Raw genomic sequence first — 23,119 nt, 5'->3', positions numbered from 1 at the left:
AAAAGGTTAGCTACAGCTGTAGCACAGAGATGTTGAATTCATCACCTTTGGAGTTCTCTAATCATTATGGCTGGGATTTTGCATTTCATAGGAAGCAAGGGTTCTGAAGGAAAGATCAATGAGGAATAAGGGAGCTAGGTTACTCATAGAAAACTCTATAAAAACATTATAAAATAGTAAGACTTGGTGTGTTATGAGGGTTTTGTATGAGCATGGGGAGGCCCATGTTTACTTGCTGAATCAGCAGATGTGATGTCCTGAACTTGGAGAGCTTAACCAAGCCTATGATTACCAAACCATTCCTCTTTAACACTTTCTTTTTCCCCAGGTAATTTGGAGAATGACAGCTTCCATGTTTATGTTCCAGGGAAGGATGTCCTAAACATTGCAACCAGTAACAATAGTAATGCTCTTTGAAGTGTAACATTGATAGCAAAGTGCCAGTATGTTTCCGTTATATATAAGGGAATCCAGATTTTTACTTTTTTTTTTTCATATTATTCTAGTTTGTAGTCCTCTTTGAAAGTAATCTAAAGGGTTGCCTGATGAAGATCTATTAGCTGTCCAAATACAATGAGAAGTGCCAGAAGCCCATATGCCTCATCTGACTGCTTTTATGTTAAAAATCCTTCTGCTGGGAGACCGTGATTGCAACAGCAGAAGTAACTATAGGTTGAGACACACCACCGCTTTGGCACATGAGCCATTCCTTGCACTGAACACATGTCGCCTGGAACCCAGGTGCAAGCCCTGTGTCAGGAATCATTTCGTGCTGTCGTCTTAATAGAAAAATGAGCTTTCCATAAGTGAGTGCCATATATGCACTGCTGTGGATGAAACTGTGAGATCCTGACTATGTTAGCCAATTTAAAAGGCTTGAGAACAGATGCCTCTTGGCCTGTATTGTCAGATGCTGCTGCTATATGCTCTACACCAAATACTTGTCTAGTGCGATAGTGTGACTTCAGGATGCCTTTTACTGAAAGAATATCCCAGGGACATCATCCAGGAACAAAACAAGGCTGAATCCAATGTACTCCAAGAGAGTGAATTGCTACTTGCTTGTTCTGGTTTCCTGGGGAGGAGAGCATGGTGCAAGAGTTAGCGTGGGCTGGAGACTCTTCCTGGGGGACAGGTTGGATGTGGCTGTTCTGTTTTGAAGTTTAGTGAGTGTTACTTGTACAGAGGTGATCAGGCTGTGCCCATTGGCCTCCAGGCCGCCTGTGGCCCCGGCGTTGTCTACTCCGCAGGTAGATGCCTAGCCAAGTGGCATGAGTTGTTCTCTCTAAGTCTCTTTGGAAGATTCATGTTTATATTTGAAATTGAAACAGCTGATTAATTTTAGCTCTATACAACTGCTGGTTGTCTGGGGTTTTTTTCTTCTTAAGCTGGAGTTTTGCAATTTGAGCATTCCTCTTGCGTTATGCCAACTTCACTTTGAGTTGCCAAACTGTAGTGCAAATTCACTCCTCTTCGTTCTTTGAGAGGCGGTCAGCTAAAGTATGCACTGAGGTTGCAAGCAGCAAGTTTAAGCCCATCATCATCTTCACTAGAAGACATCAGCAGTGGCTTAGTGTTTCTGGAGTAGCTAGCAGTCTGCGCTGTTATATTAAGCTGGATCATGAGGGGGAAATCTCCGCTTGCCACCTCCTGAGCTGTGTGTTTCTGTTTAAAAGAGTTTCTAGCTTGCTGGTGGAAGTGAATGCTTCTGACCTGAGCAGGGCCCTAGAAGTTCTCCTGTACGTATCTGTTGGCTGACGGTCAAGCGTGAGGTACACAGAAGCAAAAATACGAATATACTGACTCCTTTTTTTTCAATCTTTATTTAGGTACTTCCTTTCCCCAGCCAGGTGGTCTACAACAGAGTTGGGAAGTGTGGGAGTCGAACTGTGGTTTTGCTCTTGAGAATTTTATCAGAGAAACACGGATTCAACCTGGTTACATCTGACATCCATAACAAAACAAGACTGACCAAAAACGAACAGGTAAGTTGTTCCTGCTCATCTTAGGTCCCAGTTTCTTATTATGTTTGTGAAACTGAGAAACAAAGGTATTTGCTAGCAGAAATCATATTGAAAAGGTGTACTGCTACTTTGACCTGAGTAATCAGCCAGCATTCATCGTCCTCTAAGTGGCTTCAGTTAATAGAAGGGGACGGTAGAGCCAAGAGCAACACGATGTGGAAGCTAACCAGAAAAACTAACTTCCAGTGAGCCAGCTCTTGAATTTAGTCGGCATAGCAGTTAGTCCAGCAGAGAAGCAAGAAGGATTAGTACAAGTGAAGTTAGGTGCGAACAGCTTCTGGGACCTGTATTAATGTATCTGCAGGGCACAGCCATTTATCATGTAAGTGGGCCAGCTTTTTCAGGCCTAGCTTGGGTCTCTTTAAATAGGGCAGGAATAATAGTCAGCAGGGTTTGGGGTTTTTTTCCTCTCACTTTCTTAATTCACTTCTAGTAATCACTTGCTTCAAAAAGTTGTTTCCCAGGGCGATGGTAACCCATGTTGCTATAATGTGACACATCCTTGATCCTATCTCAGCCTCTTGCTCATCTGACTTTTTCATGTTACCGCACAACTAAAACAAGTAAATATACCACATGAAACCTCTTTACCCAGACACCCCTTTTCATGTTCCCTTAAAGTTGCAGAGGGCATTATTTTTGCAGCTTTGATTCCACAGCAGATCCAGTTATTTAAATTCCCTTGTATTTAGGGTAACCGTGTGCCCTCTGTGAGTATCGCTGCCATCAGTGGGGTAGTAATGCAAGTAACACAAAAACCCTCAGACTCCAAAGTGTACGGATATCGTTAGATGCCGTACGCACAACTGCTGCACGCGTTGCCCACAGCTGCTATTTCGATCTGCTGATCAGGTAAATGCCGCGATAACTGCCTGCGTCGCTCCTAGGAATAGCAGCCTGCAAACCACAAAAGGATGTATGCAATGATCAAAATACAGACGTGAGCCTGCCCAGCGGCATTGTGGTGTGATTGGGGGTGATTTATTTGTAGCCTGTTTACGAGCGTAAGTTTGTTAATTTAGATACAGCAGTTCATTCCAAATGGAAATTTGGGAGCAGATACTGCTACTGCAGGTCCCCCCTTCCAAGGTGGCCATCAGGGTTAGGCTTACCTAACCCCACTTCGCACTCAAGTTCAGCCCGAGGCGGGGACTGCCTGACCAGGGCTGCCACACCAACCCAAAGTGTCCCCCCCTCTGCCCTTGCCGGTGGCTGAGGGACAGGGCAGCACCCTGGGCTGCAGCTACTTCAGCATCCCACTGTGTATTCCACTGGTGGCACCCTGGAGCCTGGGGAGTTCACACCAAAATGGTCCCATCAGGTCGGAGTCAAACTACCCTGTGCTGCAGAGCCTGCCTGGTTAGTTATTCTCTTTAACTGTTGGATATGGGACAGGGGATTTCTGTGGGTATGACTGCTTTTGTGTTTCAGTTTGTTCGGGTTTTGTTTTGACTATGTCCTTCATTGAGTTTCATTGCTGATTGGGAGATGCATCCTAAAACCTAAAAACCTTTCAGGCATTAATAATCATCGGCTTTCACCCTCATCAGCTACTTCATTTCGGTTCTGTTCTGCATTTCTCTGGTAGCTGGATTGTCCTTTATTAAACATGGTACAAGATCAGATCTCAACAGTCTTCTGTGCTTTAGTCACACAGCACATGGAGATCCCAGAGAGGCTCAAACTTGGTTTTGATGCAGCCAATACACTAACGGAGGATAAATACCTGCATTACTTTTTGCACTACAGAAGCTGTTATGTTACTAGATGGCGACTGTGCTGGAACACAGATGGCGCTGGACGTACTGCTACAGAGCTGATGATATATTCTATAGATTGCCCTACTATAACTTGAGTCTCTTTAGTTTAGTTTATGGCTTATTTTCATAGCTATAATAGGCTCATCATTTAATGAGTACTTTTGCTGAAAAGTGCCTTTGATCACCAGGAAACATGCCTGGAGACAGAAACTGTTTTGTTGTTCAGGGTATTTTTGGTTGTTTTCTCATTTTTTATGAGCAGAGTATGAAAAAAGAAATTATTTCTCCCACGTTTAATGTGGTGTACACAAGAGGAAGTTAAGAGAATGGATGGTCTTGGGCTCCAGGCATTGGCACGAGAGAAAAGAGAGCTGGGCTGGGCTGTAGGCTCCCAGTATGAGCTTGGGCTTCACACTTGACGGTTTGTCTCTTTTCCTTCTGTCATTTTGTCTGTCCTGTGTTTGGTTAAAGCCCTGATCCAGCCAAGACTTTTCTGTAAATATTTAGCTTATGCAGCCTGCTGTTGTTAAATAAAGTTAAGCATGTAGGTGTTCTTAATGACTGGGGAGATTGCACGTAACTGGAATCCATATTCTTGTCGCCTTTTGCAGTCTACTTCCTACTAAGAAATATTCCTGAATTATGTGAGCCTGCTAGCAATTAGAAGTGCAGCCTTTGAACATCTATGGGCTTAAGGGAGTGAGTTCTGGAAACAGATGAGTTAATCTGTGCCTTACCATTTGCTATAATATTTCCAAGTAAATTAAATGCAGAAAATAGTGTGTAGTATTCTTGTATACAAAGTCAGTCTAATTGATGTGGCTTTAAAATGACACACATTCTGTTGCAAAATGAATTATTCCTCTTCCCCAGCCCCCCCCCCCCCCCCCCATTTTTTTGCATTCAGAGATGTAAGAATAAGTATGCTTATAGATATGCAAATACTGATCACATATGGGAGTAGTTGATAGTTTATCAACACATCGTTTCCCTCTACCACCCACCCTTATGGCTGTGCAGACAGCTTTATATATAATTCCGGTTTAACACACTAAAAATCCATCCCTAATTTTTCTTAAATGCTTTTAAAGACAGAAAATTGGTCATAGCAGCTTGGGGAGTGTAAGAAATTCTTGAAACCATTCCAGATTTTTGAGAGCTGAAAATGAAGATATAGTCTCATTCCTGTGAGTTGTTTATGGAAATGAATACCGAGATGGAAGTGATATACCAAATACCTGTAGATACTTGTGCTTCCTGGACCCTATGTGCCTTCAGTAGAGACCAAAACCAGGGGAAGAAGGTAAACAACTTGCAAGAAAGACAGATACAGAGAAATTCTTGTTCTATTTTTATCAGTGTTAGTGGAGACCATAGTGTCATCCAGCTGACCTCACTTGGAAAATCCCAGTTGCCTCACCATTTTTATACATTTTGACCTCAAATTTTCTCCCAGTGAAATACAGCAGCTTAAAAATGTAGCAATGTTCCAGCTGTTGTCTGGGCAGGAATATTATCTGGTTATTTTTTTCTTCCCAGTACAATTTACCTATGACAAATCTCGAACCAAGCGGGACTGCTCTGAGCAGGTGGTGCGGGTGGCTCGCCCTTTTCCAAAGAGGGGAAGAAGGTGTCCTCTCTCGCAGGTCTGGGTTGAGTTTTGTGCGGGAACAATGCTGTGGCTGGAGCAAAGCCATCCTCCACGTTTCTTCTCTTTCGGGGAGGGCCCCATCCATTCTCTCTCAGAGTCATTTCACTGTGCCATCTGCTGGATTGTTATTTACAGTGCAGCAACAGCTGAGTACAAATACACGGGTGGTGCTGAGCCATTACGGTTTGATTTCTTCAGTAGGGCCAACTGAGGTCCTACAGTGGTAGTGTAGGAGAGTAGACATCCCCTTGGCGTATTGCCTCTTGATGTGCTTGCTCAGGTGGGCTTTAAGATTTATAAATAGCTTGTGATTTACAGGATTGCCTCTGTTTGCAGATCTGGCCTTGTTTAAAGGTCTGTTTAAAAGTCAGCACAGAAAATGAATTTTGGAGAAAAATTTAGAAGAAAAGCTTAAGCAAGGAGTCACAACAGTAGAAAGATGTTACGCTAGGGAACAAATCCGCATTTAGGCTAAATGCTGTTACTCACAATTAATTAATTAGTGTTGGGTGGGAGGTGGAATTGGCTTGGGTTTTTTGTGGCCATGTAGTTTATCTTCAAATCCCAGGTATTTCTGTCTGCAGTGGGCTCCACTGGTGGATGTGAGCACGTGGGCACCGGGTACCACCACCTGCCTCTCCCTACCCACTCCTGTGTCCTGGCACTTCCCTCTCCCCAGATCCTTGCTTGACAGTGTTAACTCTCTGGTGCAATTTAGTTCATTTCAAAAGCAAATTACTATCTTTTTCAGCACTGTCTCAGTGAAACAGCTAAAAGTTAACTCCAGCAGGAGAGCTTGGGGAAGCAGCAGGGAAGAGGAATAGCTCTTTACGGGCCCTTATCGTAGCAGGCACGTGCTCCTTTTGGTCTTCCCCCAGATATTTTTATAGCTTCTCCCTCCAAACATGGATGTGTTCTGGTTCATCTCTCCCCTGACGGTGTTTGCCAGGGTAGTTTAGCCTCTGCTGCTTGTGGCTTTTCATCTCTTTCCAAACTTTGGTTGGTTTAAGACCATCTCCTGGATAGTCTGTGCTTGTATGTATATCTCACTCCTGCATCACCCATTCCATCCAAAGGTACTTGCTTTCCTCAGCTCTCATCCTCTGCTCACTCTTCCTCCTCATGGGTCCTCTGCACTAACCATCTTGTGTTAGAAACAAAAAACCCCAATGACCAAAAAAACCACAAACAAACAAAACTCACAACACAAAACCCAAACCAAAAAAAACCCCAAACCCCACTGGAGACCTTACTTTTCTGGGATACACTGGAAGATAATATTATTATTATTACTTACTACTACTACTGCTACTACTATTACTACTGCTACTACTACTATTACTATTTATTTATTTATTTTTATTTATTTAACATAATCTTAGAAGGAAGGCTGTTCACTAGGTATTCCTGACCAATATGTTTGGCTTGTTAGGCTGAAATCAGTTCAGCACAGTGGGATCAGAAAGAGAGAGAGGGACCCATGGGAAATATGGCCACAATTTGCATGTGGCCATGAGCCATTACGGTTATTTATTTTTCCCTCCTGACATCTGTGTGTTGTTTCTGTTGAGCCTTACTTACCCTTTTGGCAGGGCTTTTAAAAGAATGGTTTTTTGCTTGTTTGTTCATATGCACATTGCAGCTCTATCCACATCTGCTTACAAGTCCCGTTGATCCTTAAGTGTCTAAATACGAAGGTACTTCAAGTCAAAACAAAATTCTGTATCTGCTTTGGAGTAAGCTATCATCATAGCTCAAGAGACTGAGTTTGGAAGCAAGAGACTGAGTTTGGTAGCAAGAGATTAAAAAGAAAGCCAGGCACCAGATGTGGTCCTGCTCTCTGTGCATCTTCCCAGGCTCGCTTCGCTCCCGAGGCAGAAGTGCCCCTGCTAGTCCGGCAGCAGGTTGGCAGGAGCCGGGCGCTGACAGCGGGTGACGCGCAATGGGAGACGTGGCGATGATGTCATGTGAATCAGCCCAGCGCTAGCAAATTGGTACCAGCCACGGGGTGAGCTGAGGGGCAAGGGAGGCTTGCGTGGTGTTTGGTAGCACTCGCATATACCTCACCCACCCCCCCATGTTTATCTACCGGTATGATAGTAAAGCTGCCTGTCTTTTTAAACTCAGTGGGATTACTTTGTATGGATAAACTATCTTTACATCTCCATATTTATATTCTAATGATGGGGTTTGGTTTATTCCAAGATGGAATTACAGTGGTGACCGTAATGGCATGAGTAGTTTTGATCCTGTATCAATAACCTCCTTCTGCCATCTTCCTTCCTTCCTTCATGCAGATAGAGCAATGTGGGAAAATGCCAATGTAACAAAGCTTCACACAGTTCTGAGAATTTCACTTCTCCTGTAACTTGTCTGGGTAAAAACAAAAAAGAAACCAGTTGAGGCATCTGATACCTAGCCTCTAGAGTCTCCTCTTGTTTCATTCTGCAAGGTGAATGAATGTAGTTTTTTGGCAGATTGAGTTACCAGTCCTAAAGAAACGTTGGCTTATTTGGTTTGCTAGGAAAGCATTTGTCTCTTCAGAGCATTAACAAACAGTTCTCAGTTACTTTGTGCCAATTATTGAAAAGTTTCCTGGGCTCTCTAATTCTGGTCTGGGCAAGCTCTGTTATTAAGGTTTATGAATTTCTTGCTCACAGCATTTGTATTGTACTGGAGGAACTGTATAAAGACCTATTTGTACTTGAATCAAACAGTCCAGAGTCCAGATAAAGCCAGGGGGCTATTCCCTTCCTGCCTTTTTTTTTTTTTTTTAAAAATTACACATATTCTCTCTGTTTTCTCTTGTTTCTCTCTTTCTTTCTTATTGTCGTTCTTTTGGTGGTCTCCTCCTTCTTTACATTCCATTCCCTTGAGTTTAACAGCCTTTCTCAGACCTAATATACCTTGATAGATGGCTATACCTTGATATGCTTTCTCAGACCTAATGTGCCTTGATGTACTCGAACTCGTTTGACGGGCAAAGGCCCATCCTGAGAAGACGGACAAACTGAACTGTTTGCTGCAGTGCTCGTTGTACATGTATGTGCGTAAAATTGTTGTAGGCAGAGGAAAAGTAGGGAAAAGCTATTGGTGTGTACACTTTTTTATTCAGTCCTAGAAGTTAAATGGCTATCGCTTGTGTTGTCTGAAAGAAGGCAGCAGGTTATGTGTCCTAGGGAAAAAATGGAGGATGAAAGATGGATGAGAAGCAGTAAAATGTGGCAGTGTAGAAACTATGGCAAAATACCAGTGTGTTGAAACTGGGAAATAGAGGGGGCCAAAATCTGACAATTGCTGTCCCTTAAATGTAGTTTAATATTTGTTATAGCACGGACATCATTTTCTACCATGCTCTTCAGGCTTTTAGTGCAGTAACTCATCACGTGCCAGTCAGTTTATCTTGACCACATAACAGGCTGGACCCCATGTTTTTCCTATTTTGTCTATGTCAGCTATAGCATTCAAATTTTAAGAAATAGAGGCTTTTTTTAATTAATGTCCCCTTAATGGTGTTTAAATTTAGCATATGAATGTATATGATTCAAACCAGAATCTTTGGTTCACCTTCTCTTACCTTTTTTTTGTTTGTTTGTTTATGGATTTCTGTTACTTTCTCTATTACTTTCTACTACCCAGTTTGTAAAGTCAGCAAACCTAACATTTCAAATGCATTCCTGTTCGGTGTCCATAATACAGCCTGCATTTGGGCACAGAGCAGTAAATCTGAAAAAAAATCTTAGGAAATTAAGGAAGCAAAATTAACCAGGACACCTTGACACTAGCATGATGCTCCACTAGACATTTTAATTTTCCTCTAAATCATAGCTAGAGCCCAGCTTACACAACACAGGTATTCATATCCATGGTGCACAGTCTTCAGTACATGCTGTGGTGTGAATGTGCCTGAACTAGAACTTTAGCCTCATCTTTCTAAAAGTGCCCATTTGATTTGTACTCTTAATTTGCTGTAATGGTAAAAGGAATGGGAAGTGCACATTTCTGTATTTAAACAGGTGAATTGTTCAGAGTTTCGGCAATGCTGGCAATTGTTATTGTTATACGAAAATGATGATTGGCTCAGCTCCCGCTTGCTGTCACAGTTTCAGATGTTTTACGTTTTGGCATTCTGGTGAATAGAGCCAGTGTCTTCAGAGGGCAGCTTCCGCTTGCAAAGCTCTGGTGAAGATTTAGGCAGGGTTTAGATTTTTCCTTGAGTTTATACCTTTCCTTAAACTGATACCCACTTTTGGAAGTACAGAAGCTCCATGATAGCAGGACGGTGTCTGCACCTTACCCTTTCTTGCTTAGACATGAGATAGTAGTCATGCTATCTTGATGACAGATTTGGGAGGGATAGTGAGGAAGACGTTCCTGACTAATTCAAACTTGAAAATTACATCATCATATGTTGTTTGAGAGTTATATTTGTCTCAAAATGTACATTGACGTAACATGGAAAATTTGATTTGTTAATTCTTTTTAGATGGAATTGATTAAAAACATAAGCACTGCTGAGCAGCCCTATTTATTCACTAGACACGTTCATTTCCTCAACTTCTCAAGGTAAGGCAATTCTCAGTTAAAAATCTTTTTCATTGATTTCTATTAATTGTAACACATAGAACATTTCCCCTCCTTTTTAACATATAAATAATACAATGTACTTTTTTCCTCCTTTCTGGTGCTGAAAGTCACATTCAGAAGTTTGGGGTTTTTTTCCTGCGCTCTCTTTGCTACAGAATAATTAAGTACAGTATGCTTGTGAAAAGCCAGGATGCTATCGCATGCCTTTGCCTCCAAGATGATCTTGGTTTATAACATTTCCAGCCAACATGTGTGAGATGGTAACTTGGGTCTTTAAACTGTGCACTTGTGTTTGAAAAGTGGCAGCACACTGATGTGAATGTTTTCTCTCTGTATGGTCAGATACTAACACAGGACTGAAAACTCCACTGAGTTCATTAATTTTGTACCTGGAATGACTCTTCACCAATTTAACCAATTTAATTTTTTACTGACAAAATAGTTCCCATTCCACAGGATACAGAAGTATTTATAAACCATGCAAACAGATTATGCTCTGTATCATGGGAGTGCAGTCCCTGCTGGCAGCTATTTAAAAGTATGTTGCAAGACTCTAGAGACATTTATAGCATGGAATGTGAAGAAAATTGAATTTGAATGAAACTTCTGAGGAATTTTTGGAAGGACGTGAATGAGTGATGCCAGTTAGCACTTAGCCAGGACACAGAGGTTAAAGCTGACTGCAGATGGTTATTGCCCAGGCTGTAAACTTAAGTTGGAAATTATATTCAGGAACCATGCCATCTGTGCCACTAGGTTGGATTCCTGTCATGTAGATTAAAAAAATTCTAAGAAGTGTGAATTTTCTGCAGATCTTTGCAAGAGCTTGCCTAACTTCACAGCATTTTGTTTACGTGGTAATGTCGGTGCATATCCTTTGAATGTATGGCTTCAGGTGTGGCTAGACAGTGTAGTAAACCATGATAATTTTGGGGGGGGGGAGGGGGAGTGTTTGGTTTGGTTTTTTTAGAAAATAAAGTATTTTGAGCAATTGGAAATTCACTTGATATATAACTTCATTATGGGCATGATTTCATTAACTGAAAACAAGAAGAGTTAAGCAAAATTCCCATCTTCTGTGTTCTCTGTTCTGATTCCACAAGAGTTCATTTCTAATGTATTATCTTTAAAGAATAAAACTGCTTAGAATAGGATGTCACATCTTTGGTAAATGATCTCTTCTCTCTGCCGAAATGCAAGATCAAACAAGTAGCCACACCTGAGGGTCAAAGGGATGTTTCTTGATTAAACTGATTTTTCAGAGACTGTACACAACATTAGTTATATGAGAAAAAAGATTAACATTGTTACCTCTTGCTCCTCCCAAGATCCCATTTTCTATATGTATGGTACATCCTTGCCACGCAGGTAACAGTTTCTTCTGTGTATCCATGAGATAAAATCGTGCTATGTTTTTCTTCCAATGCTAATTTGTGAAAATATATAAAAAAAATATGAGATGTATGAAAGTATTTGCAGCTTCCTTTTTGGCTGTTCCTTGCAAGCCTGAAAAATGTATCTTTCATTTTATTGAGAGGTTGCTTCATTTAACTAGTAGCTGTAGAGTACTGAAAGGGCTGATGAATCTTTTAAATGAGACATCATTGAAGTGCATCAACATTGCTTACTTTTGATTTAGCATTTCGTAGTGTTTTCTGATAAATATTTTTGAGAGTTTTAGTCTGTAGTTTCAAAGCTTATTGGCGTTGTTACATCTAATAGTGAAGTAGCATGTTGAATATCTTCCCTGTTCATTAATTCTAGGGGGATTTTTTTTTATAGATTATTAATATTACAGTCTTGTGAAAGTGTTTTAGTTTTGCTTGATTTTATTTGAAACTATTCCTTTATAGACCATCTCTAGTGGATAGCTGAACTCAAATTGTGGAATATGGTTCTTCCCATCGGCCCCAGCTCTTCTGCCAGCTCAACATAAAAGCCATGCCATACCCCAGAAACTAAAAGAATGAGGGTCAAAGCATCAGTGTGGTGTTTTCTGGCTGACAGCTGAAGACCTTAGGCAGCAGCTCACAGTGAGCAGCCGGTGCAGTGGGGAGCGGGACAGATGCACAGGGACGGGTAGGAGGCAGCTGACTCCTGACTGCAGGCTTAGGGCAGCTTTGGATCTGTGAAAGGCTCAAAGATCAGCTTGAAGATTGAAGAACCCTACTTTGATGAAACCCATTCCTCCGTCCCAGGGAAAAGCATGAGGCTGTCTGCATGCCCTTGTAGCAGAGCCGTTACTGGAAATTGTGAATTTTTGCAGGGACAACATCCTGGGCATTAATCCAGTGACCAAACTCGCTTCTCGTTTGGCATTTTATATCTTTGAAACCCAGCTTTTGGTTGCAGCAAGGGATAAGGAACACTTTGTTCTCCTTCTCCTGCATGGCAGGCAGGTAGGAGACAGAAGGCATGTTATCTCTGCTACCCTTTTGGTAAGCTTGAAGGTCACTGTTGGGACAAAAGGAGCCTCTTCCACTCGCCCTTGTGCTTCTCTGGTCGAGTGCTTTCAAGACCGGTAGGGCTTGTGTTAAGCCGTTCAGAGCATGTCACCAAGGTACTAGAGAAGCAGAGAAAATGCAGGCAGAGTCATGCGAAACGGCAGTCTGCTTTGCTTTCACTTGCTGGTGCTTCTCAGCTTCCCAAACAGTAGTAAGAAAAATAAACTTCATTTTTCTTTAATGTCACTGATGTGAATAGCAGCAATGACAAATCACTTGGATTTCCCCGCTTTGCACCCTGCACCTGCTTATAAACCTGTCAGCACTTCAAGCTCTCTGATTGTTCAGAAAAGCATCACGGCATTTACTTACAATTGTTTCCAACTGAAAAAAAAGGGACTATATCTTCTTTCCAGAAAAAAAATCTCTTAGTGGAAGCGAGCTAAGCCTTCAGTGGTGAATTTGAGCACATGTGTGTTTCTGAAGCAGCAATAGTTTTGCTGAACAAAGTTCTAAAAACCTGAAAATCTCATCCTGACCTGAATGCTTGCCAGAGAGGTTTCCCCCTCATTTTTGAGCAATGTTTTAAGAGTGCCTGCCGGTTCAGCTGAGTAAATGAATCCTCACTTACTCTCCTACGTCTTCATCTTTTAGTTCAGTACTACCTTCTCTCCATCCAAAGTAGTGCAAAGAGGCAGACAAAAAGGCACGCGTTAAAAGGATGCATTAAGGCAAATCTTATGTGAGTTTTTACAGACATAAATCTAATTAATTGCAGCTTCAAACAGAAGATAAAAAATGAAGTTGCTCTTTTTGTGAGTGGATTTCTACATAGGGCTTGTCACAGGAAAAGCTTTTATTCCCAGTGGTTTGCAGCTTCTGTTCCCAGTCTTTTCCATGCAGCTAGGGCAAGCTTTAGGAGACCGACCCAGTGCCTCGGGAGGGTGGTTACGCCATCCAGTCCATTGCAGGACCGTTTCTTTTGGGGAAGGTGGTGCTGTTTATTGAATTCTCCTTTTCCTGTGATTCCTGAATGAGGCTTTTCCTTATGGCTCTGTGGTCACCATCCTGCTTGTTTCATCCTAAATGCTGGACTGACTGCTCCATACCTGGCTTTCTTCTAATAACCCCACTTGGAAATGTTCTTACATACAGAGGTAAACATTTAGGTGCTTTTTGGTTTCATACTGGCTGTTGCTACTGGGGCTAGCCCAGCGTGGGATTTTCTTGCTCTTGATTGGAAAGAAGAGTGTATTTCTCAGAAGTCTTCCATGAAAGCATCCAGGCTGCATCTGAAGGCACCGAGTTACACCGCCTCTGCCACTTCCTTGGGCACTTCCAATTGTCTGCCAGCTTTACTGTCAGTTTATTGTGGCTAATTTCTAATGTTTCTCTGGCTTTTGCTCCTTATTGACTGAAATGCTTTTTTTGCACCCTGGTGGTTTTCCCTGTGCATCTGCCTGCCGCTGCCACCTCCAAGCACCTTTTGCTTTTCCTTTTGATCACATATACTCTCAAACCTCTTGCTGGCAGGCGTTTTCCTCATCTGTTTAATAACCCTGTGACTCTTCTCTGAAATTTCTCAGTAGTTCCATAGCCTTTATTAAGTATAAGCATCAAAACTGTACTCTGGAGCTGTATCAGCTTCACTAATGCTGTATATAGTAGAAAAAAAAAACCAAAATCTTTGCAGTTGCCATGCTTATACCTTCTGAAGTTACAGTTGCGCCAGAGCAATTTGGGCTTTCAGGGTGATTTGTTTTCCAGTGTGTTTCCTAGATCCTTTCCGAGTCACTGTTTACCAGGCTGCCATTTCCTATTCTGTAGAAATGGCCTTCATTCCTTATTCTTACATGTGTTAACCAAGGGAAAAAAATGAGCGACACGAAGAGTGCAAAATTACTAGCTGCTGTCCTACTGCAGTGGATGTTGTGAAGTAGAAAATTCTTTGAACAGGAAAAAAAAAAAAAGAAAACCTCCTTTGATATTTATGTGTACTCTCAGAATGCTGAGATTTGTTGGCCATGTTAAAAAAAAAAAACCAAAACAAAACAAAAAAACAAGAAAAAACAAAACTCTTTTTTTTCTCACATGAATTCTCTCAGACATTCAGGAGGTTTATCTCCACGCAGGGATATGTGGCCAAAAAGGGTACATTGCAGGACCAAGATGACAGCTATCATTTATCTTTGTCATATTCCAATTCCTTTTCAAAGTCAATGCTGCATGTATTTAAAAAGAATTGTGGGAGCCATTACATTAGTAATAATACTGACACTTTTTTTTGTCTCTTTCTCAACTGAAGTTTGCATACTAATGTTGCCAGGAAAAGCATCCAAAATGTTAATCAGAAGCAAATACTAAAGAATGTCTGTACTCTAAGCAGGTAAAGATTTATATGCTGATACATTTGCTGAGATTGCAGGCGTTACTGGTAGATCCAAGCAGTACAGTGAATAACCTGCAGAGACAAAAAGCGATTTCAGGACAGCTGCAGGTTGTTCGCTGTGCTTTATCATAAATGCCGCTTATCTATTTATTTAGCCTGAGAAAAAAATAAAGCAGGAAGAAGCTTCAAGTTTTATGGAAAAGCCCCACTTGACCTCTTAGTAATCTTCTGCTGAATTAAGTATCCATAACAGTCTTTGGGCAGCTGCTCAAGATGCTCGGTGTGTGCCCCAAGTGTTACGGATTTCAGAGAAGCAGAAGGAACATTTGCAGGAATTATGGGGGTGGTGAGGCCACGGCTTTGGGTCAGTGTGAGTCAAAGATGGGGAGAATGGCGCAACTTCCATTTCGGATACGGGAAGGCAGCTTTCCCCCCTCCAAGACTGAACTGTTAATCTCCTGAGCACGCGCTTACAGACCCCGATTCAGGCAGAGCGGGAAGCTTGGCTGCTCCCTCCTGTCTCGGGGTAAATGAATGTCACAGGGGAATGTGTAAAAACCTAAAGACGTGCCTCTGTCGGTGACTGGTAAGTGACTTTTGCTTGTTTAAACGCTGGCTGATTAGGTCAGGGTAAAGTCATAGGAGGGAGAAACATTAAAAAGACCACCCAGAGAGAGAAACAGGCTTTTTCATGTCTCACTGGAGCCATGAATTCTTTACTTTTTGCAGTAGTTATAGGCCACTAGGGAATGATCTCCTTTAAAATTTCCTATGATGTGGTAAGGAGATGCAGAGATAAAGCATGGATTCAATTTAATCTTACATTTTAATTAGCCCTTACAATTCAGTCCAGTATATCTTATTTGTTCGAAGCCAGGATGAATTATCACCCAGCATTAGTATTGAGGAGCCATCCTTTCTGCGCTGTCGGGCTGCTGTCCTCTTCTTCCTTTCGGCTGCAGTTTAATATCTGCAGCCTGTATTTAGCATCTGTGTGCATGTGCTCGAGGGGAGCATAATTTTCTAAGGAAATAAGACTCTCACAGCAGTTCCAGCTGTTCTGCATGTCTTTCCAGTTTCCCCCCCCCTCCCCCCATGCCTAATTCCTAAATAATTTCTGAACCCATTGGCCAGTTTCAAAGCAGATTTAGAAGGCCAGTAGAAGACTCTGAGACAACCGTGCTGCTGTGGGTACATCTGCTGAAGGGAAAGCCAAGCTGGACCTTCTGCTGGGACACAGCCAGCAGCCACCTCCCTGAGCCCTGCTGGGATGCCAGCCCCAGCCCTGCTGTGTCCTTCCTGCTCAGTGCATGAGGGACGTAGTGGGGACAGGTTTTGGGGAGGAGAGAAAGATCTGTTGGGTCTTCTGCTTGGGAAGGGACTTGCCTTTAGTCCCTGGAATCAACATAAGAAATACGTCTGGTTTTCTGTTACTCATTAGCAGAGCTAATGTGTAAAGTTCTTGTTTTTCTTGGAAAAGTTGGGTTTGGTAGACAGTTTGTATCAGCATTACTGATTTTTTTTTTCTCTATATGACTTGTTTAAACAGGCACAATGGCCAACACTAATAAAAATGAGTAAATTGGAGTGCTGTAGCGGCAGGCAGTGTCACATGCAGCAGTGCTGATCAGTTTGGACACTTTCCTTCAATTCTGATCTGAATTCTGAATTACAGGTAGCAGTAAATCACATGCTGTATGAAGGCAGAGATAGACAAGAGAGATTCAGACTGGATAAGCCCAAAACTAAACTTAGTTTCTGAATGCTGTTCAGGTTTTTTGTTATTCATCAGTTTTGTGGTTTTTCTCATGTAGAAGCAGCTCTAAGAATTACAGTTTAACACTGCAACTTTAACGTTACAGCGTTCCCTGTTCTTGGGCTCTGTAAAATGTGTCCGTATCCAACAAACAAAAAGGAGGTAAATCTTGAAGAATTAACTTGACCATATGTCATGTGCATGAGCTGCGTGCTGGAGAGCAGGAGCACACTCTGTGCTGACAGCATGGTGTTTGAAAGCCTTGCGTGTTAGCTTGTGTATTGTGTGTAAGGGTTGGACGATACATTTACAATTCGTTATGGCAAGTAAATATCTTGCTTTGCCACGACTTAACCTGTGTATGTATGTGTCTTTGGTCCATTGATTTGGAAATAAAATTTCACTTCTAAATTTTTTTTTATAGACCGGTAAGAGGTCGGTGAAACCAGGGTGATTCTGTGATGCTGTTTTCATTGACTTAAAACAGAGTCACGCGATATTTGTCACAACACTCAGATTTATTAATAAAACTTGAGGATTCTTGTTTCTCCCTTTCTCTGGAACAAGTAATACCACACAGAGCGCAGATGTTTTGCAGAACATGCCTATTACATGTCTTAACCATGCTCTACTAGCTTTTGAAAACCGCGTGCTGGGCAAACGCGTGGCGCTGGCGTAACAAGATGCTGGCTGTCCCCAACCCTTGGAATGCAAACTCAGGTACGCTTTGTACCAACGGCAGTAGCTCAGTCAGCTCGCGTTGATTCTGTACGGCTCAGCTGTGGGAGGGATTGGGCCCTTTGAACGCCTCCTTGAATCAGTGTCTTGAAACGGTATCTGCCTGAGATTACCTACTGATGTCGTTTCATGTTGTGGATTTTTTTTCTCCTTTAAAAAAGAAAACATACACACCTAGGAAATGTCATGAAAAATATGGTAACAAAAAAATTATTGCCCTCTGTGTAAGCTCTTAAAAGGAGGGAAATGTCAGCTAAACTTATGTGCAAGGCCTTAACACTGTGTCTTTATGTGTGTTCGTTATAATCTATACTTTTTGCTAACACATCATGAAACACTTTCTACCGTCATGTGAGGTCTGCCTTGTAAAGTACACATTTCATGAATGGCCACATGGTGCTGTAATCCCTCCTGCATCTTTTTTCCTTTTTTATACTACATTTTTTTAATGATGTGAGCATGTAATGATGTTTTTTAACTGTGGCTTGATGGAAGGCTAAGCACAAACCTAACATGCAGTTTGACCTTTGTATGGTCTAAGGGGTTTGGGGGGGGGGGGTATTTTTTAAAAAAACATTGCTCTATGGTGAGTTTTTACACAGATTTTAAGATTATCTGATTTAAAATTTATTCCCCTGGAATTTCCCATGTTCTTCACATAATAGACTCTCTAGCTTTCATTCAGCTGGTTATACAGTATGCTCAGAATGGAGATAGTTGCTTGAAATTTCATTACTGAAGGTGGGATAAGGCATAACACCTAAATTATTCTGGCTTTACTGTTGTTTGGTTTCCGTGCTCACATTCACACTGCAGACGTGGCGGTCTTAAATTGCATTGATAGTGTTCTAGATCAGACATTTAGGAAAAGGTGTGAACATCAAGGACAGCAAAGCAACAGGATAGACTGTACTTGAGGATTTTTGAGCTGGTAGCGGCAATTGTATAGCTGATCCTGCCTTCGGGCAAAAAGATGGATTGTGGCAGTCCCAGGTCATTTCTAGTCTTTCTCACCCTTGTGTAATGCACGATACAGACTATTTAGGTTTGAATCTAAAACCTTCATCTTTCAGGAAGGAAATTTCAGTCTTGATTCAAAGTCACCAGTAGTGGAGAATCTGATGCCCTTGGTAAATTCTTCCAATATTGAATTGTTCTCTCGGATTGTAAATTGAGTTATTTTTCCTCTTAAAATTCAATTGACTCCTTTTCCTTGGATCTCAGAGTACATTTGCCCACAATGTAAAGACTCCTTTTATCAATTTTTTTCTCCTATGTAAGCTTTCATGTGTTATTTCTTACACACTGTGGTGCAGTTACCTCTCAGCTTTCTCTGGTTTTCTCCCTTATTTTCTTTTTAAGCTGAAGGTTTGCAGTTTCTTGACATTTTTCCATTGCAAGGCATTTTTTTTTTCATCCTTTGTGTGACTCTGCAGTGAACTTTGTGCATGTTTTGCTTAAAAGGGACTCTGTTAGTGGTCACGACAGTGCTATGTCAGGTCTTTGCTCCTCTCTGCTTCTGCTTCTCAGAAAAAGGGAAACGAGGATTGTGCTGGCCTGTAAGGTCTCACACGCTGCTGATAATCTGTGGAGTCACGCAAGTCCTTGCCAGAACTTCTCCTTCCCTGTGAGCATCCTCTGCTTCTGGCTCTAGATGCTTTAGGTTTTATTTGCGCATGATGTTTGCTCGTGTCTTGCTTGCCTTATGGCTCAAGTGGCTCTTTATCAGCAAACCGCTCCCTTCATTATTCTCTCCTTTTGCAGCTTTGTTATCTGAAAATGCTACGAGTAGTTCTGCACTTACTTTTCTGGATCCCAGATTATCATGATAAACCGTGTAGATTCAAAGCCTCGAGCACGATGATATCCACAGCTCCCTATTTGACGGTGATCGTGTAGAATTTCACATCTGGGACAGGGCAGCCATGTTTTCACTATCAGTTACATTGATTTTTGTATTCTATACATTGTATAAATAATATATATCCCCAAGTTACAGTGATTTTTTTATTAAGCCCAACTTACTGTAATTCCATTTCCATATGGCATTCCTAGCATTATCCTGAGTAGGAATCTGCAACAGCCATTTCCACAGGACAGCTGGAATCACCCGTGATGCTCTTGATAAATGTAGTCATACGAGAAGTTGAGTATGCAGTGCCGAGTGCATTGCAACATCCTTTGCATTACAACCTTCCTGAGAAGTCGAGCCCCAAGATTTTATGTGGACATATCTATCTCAGCCAAATCTGTGGTCTCATCCAGTTTTGAAGAAGTATGTTTTCTACGCACCGTGTTTGTTCATTTAATACTTTCCAAAGAGCTGTATCGGCTGTTCTACTATTTGCTGGGAATTTATTGTAATAATTTATAATTAGTTTTTCTGTTCCTCTAGGTAATGTGCGTCATTTGCATCTCTGATTTATAATGAAATGTTAATCAGAGGTCCAGAGAGATCCTGAGCCAAACCTCTGGAAAGTCTTGAATGCAAGCTATCTGGAATTAAGTGGTTTTAAATAATGCAGAATTTGACTATAGCTGCTGCTAGTGTTTTGTGGAGAACTAGTGTTTTCTCTCTTACTTGTTTCCAGCTGTAACTTTTTGTATAACATAAATTAAAACCCAATTAGTATTTCCTTCTCAAGTGTTGCCTTTCCTTGAGCCGGGGTTGCTATACACCCAGGCAGGATTTGTGTCAGTGTTGGTGCTGTTCATTACAAATTTATATATTAAACTACTTTGATATCCTCAGCATAACAAAAGGCATAGGAAGAAGAGCCCTCATTGTTTAGAATGCATGAATATAAAAGGCTGACAGAAATTCAACATAAAATATTCTGGGAGATTTACAGGATAGTGAAATAGAGAAATACAAGGCTTAATAGTGTAATCTTTCAGCCATTGACTGGTCTGAGGTGGTTTCCTAAGCAATCCCAGAGGACTCAGTCGTGATTTTTACAATGGCATTACCCAGACATATCACTTAAGAAGCTGAAATTTCTACTATTGAAATCAGAGCTCCAGAAAGGGTAATTAATGTGTGGAGTCTTGCCAGTTTGCACTATTTTACTGTTAACCGTGAACCACTGAGCATTTTGGATACACGCCTCCCATTCAAGGCCAGCCCAGCCAAGGATGCAGTTTTGAAATGAATAGATTTATCTCAACTCACTTTCCTTTCCTCCCCTCCTAATTCCAAAGAAAAGCTTGAAAACATGGCCACAGCCTAGGGTGAAGGCACAAAAGCTGGAAGCGAGGCACTACAGACAAAAGCGAGAAGATAAACTCCTTAATTTTGGAGGCTGGCAATACCATATAATCCCAGGCAGGTAGAACCTCAGCCCACTCCTCTGGGAGTCTTTGCAGAAAACGTAGCAGCTCATCCTTGAGGAGGGTCCTTGGAGCATCCCAGAGGTGCCTGCTGCCTTGCGTGCAGACTAGGGTTGCTTTGCCCCAAGCGCATGCTAATACGAGGTGTTACAGTAACTTTTCATTTAAAGATACCTTTTTCAGAAGATAGATTTTGATGTAACTGCATCTTATTTAAGTCCTAAAAAGGTGAAAGTTGTACATTAGTGCTTTTACGTGATCTCCCCGTGAAGCTGTGCTGCAGAGCAGGTAATGGAGCCGTAATATAATTGATGTGTAAAGCTTGCTGGGCAACCGTGATCCTCAGTTGTATGAAGCTGTAAAAGGAAATTGTGCTTCCCTTCTAAGAAGGACACAGTGTGCCTGTCCCTATTAATATTAGGCGGCTGTCACTTCTTGTTTGCTTCTGTTACATCGAACTTCTAGCAACCAACTCATATGTTTAAGGGGAGACCTTTTTCATTAAGAGTAAGAGGCAGCCAGAGTTCTTCTCAAGAATGGGCTGGGAGTCATCTTTTCCTTGAGGAATGTGGTTTGCCTGCAGGGATGAAGAAGGCTGCTTCTGCCTGGGCAAAGAGTTTTGTGCTGATCAGAAATGCAGCAGCCTCCTGAAGTGACGTGACAGGACTACCTTTATATTTAACCTTTCTGAAAAATAATTGAAATGAAAAATAATAGGAGCAGAGAGAGCCTCCGTTTTACAGCTAAGCAAATCCCTTTGTTTGACATTTTTCTTTTATTGCTTTTTTCCTTAACTCATAAGAGGTTTGTAAATTGTTTTGAACAAAGATTTTGCTCATGTAAATAATAAAATTGGAATTCATCAGAGACATTCTTCTATGGGGCAGACTTGCAACATCTGGCATACTTCTCAGGCCTTTTTTTTTCCCCCTTTTATTAAAAAAGGGATGGAGGAATATATTATTAATGAACCTCAGCGTCATTGATTGAAGCCTGCATATATGCTAGTTAGTTTGATGGGGACTCCAAAAATATACCTGTCACAACAGAGCAGTTAAAACTAATGGGATTTCATAATGTATGCTAAATAAATCAGGAGAAGCTAAGTATAGGAAGAGCACTGCAGAGCATGGGTGTATACATTTTCAGCGCCCTGCTGGTGTGGTGGTGTCGTGGCCCGCTCCGCCCAGTTGCAGCGCTGCGCTGCTGGGCATGAGAATGCTCAGGTGCCTTTATCATGCAGGATCCAGCATTGATCGTGCCCAGAGAAAGGTGAGCCTTCTGCTCAGGCCTAGAAAAATACGATTGCTTCCCTTTTTGGATCCTTCACAATAGGTATTTGAGTATGAATAAGGTGACACAATGTATAATGAGAGCACAGTATGTTACTGTTTGCAAAAGCATTTTCATGTGGGTGGTGTTAATTTGAAAAGTTTCACTCTGGAGAGCTAAGTAATATTTAATATGTTGTGATGGATAGGTACCTAAAAATACTCAGAACATACTTGAACAAATGGAGCATTGATTGCCCTTTTTTTCCTCTAAATAGCTTAAGGTTACTGATTTTTAACTAGTGCTATTTTTTATGCCATGCGAATGCTGCTTAGCTTCCATAAAAGAGTCTCAGTACAGTCCATAGAAACAAATGGTTGGCATTTGAAGTATTATAAACTATGTTTTTAAAAAAATACAGATTTGCACAAGAGCCAGAACAGACTTAATTTTTCTAAAAATTCCCTGCTTGTTGCCTGGTCGAGCAACTGCAGCTGGGTGTAGACCAGGCTGCTTACAGTGTGCAGGAACTCAGAAGTTCAAGTTGTCCTGTGTTTTGGGGGGGTGGGTGTCACAGCCTCCATTTCAGAGATGGGAAGTTCCTCCGTGGCTCTTTGTGAAAGAGCGACCTCTCATCTCAGATGTCTTCTTGGGAGAGGCGAGCTGTTGGTAGTGAATTTCCAGTTCATGTGCTCAAGGACATGACCTTACCAGCAAAAGGATGGGCTCTGACACACTTTGGTGGGTTGGTTATGCAATCTGACCCCTCCTTTTACTTCAGAAAAGACTGTATGTGTTGAATATTTCCCTCTAGACAACTAATAGCTGCCTGCTTTTGATTTTTCTCTCTTCTGAGGAGCATAAATGTTTAGCATCTTCTACAAAACCAGGCAGGGTATCCCTGCCCTCTTACTTCTCTGACTCTTGTAATCTTTCTGGCTCTATCTTAAGACAACTTAGTGCTGCTGTCATCGCTTCTTGCTGCCTTCATTTCTTCCCCTTTCCTTTGCTCTTCTACACTCTCTTCTGTCTTTAGACTGTTGCTGATCTGCATCAAGCAGCAGAAAGATAATGTGTTCAGTAATTTAGGTGCAACCTATTCTTGCCAGCAGTTTCACTTGAAATGTTTCGTTTTCATGGCTACCAGCCATGGCATTCACCAAAAGCT

At 41.6% G+C, this 23,119-nt stretch overlaps 1 protein-coding gene across 1 annotated transcript in view; it reads left to right on the top strand.

Moving 5' to 3' along the window:
• The first annotated feature begins 1,835 nt into the window (after positions 1-1,835).
• UST (uronyl 2-sulfotransferase) overlaps positions 1,836-23,119 on the top strand; it is an 82,813-nt gene continuing 61,529 nt past the window's right edge. Inside the window, exons 1-2 of the mRNA XM_035902380.1 lie at positions 1,836-1,985; positions 9,922-10,001. Coding sequence (XP_035758273.1) covers positions 9,922-10,001 — 80 coding nt within the window. The 5' untranslated portion in view covers positions 1,836-1,985. The remainder of the gene's footprint in view (positions 1,986-9,921; positions 10,002-23,119) is intronic.

This window comes from Egretta garzetta, unplaced genomic scaffold (genome assembly GCF_000687185.1).
Source record: "Egretta garzetta isolate BGI_Z169 unplaced genomic scaffold, ASM68718v1 scaffold139, whole genome shotgun sequence".
NCBI classification, from domain to species: domain Eukaryota; kingdom Metazoa; phylum Chordata; class Aves; order Pelecaniformes; family Ardeidae; genus Egretta; species Egretta garzetta.
Note: the sequence above shows the minus strand (reverse complement) of the source record. Positions and strands in the feature narration are given on the sequence as shown.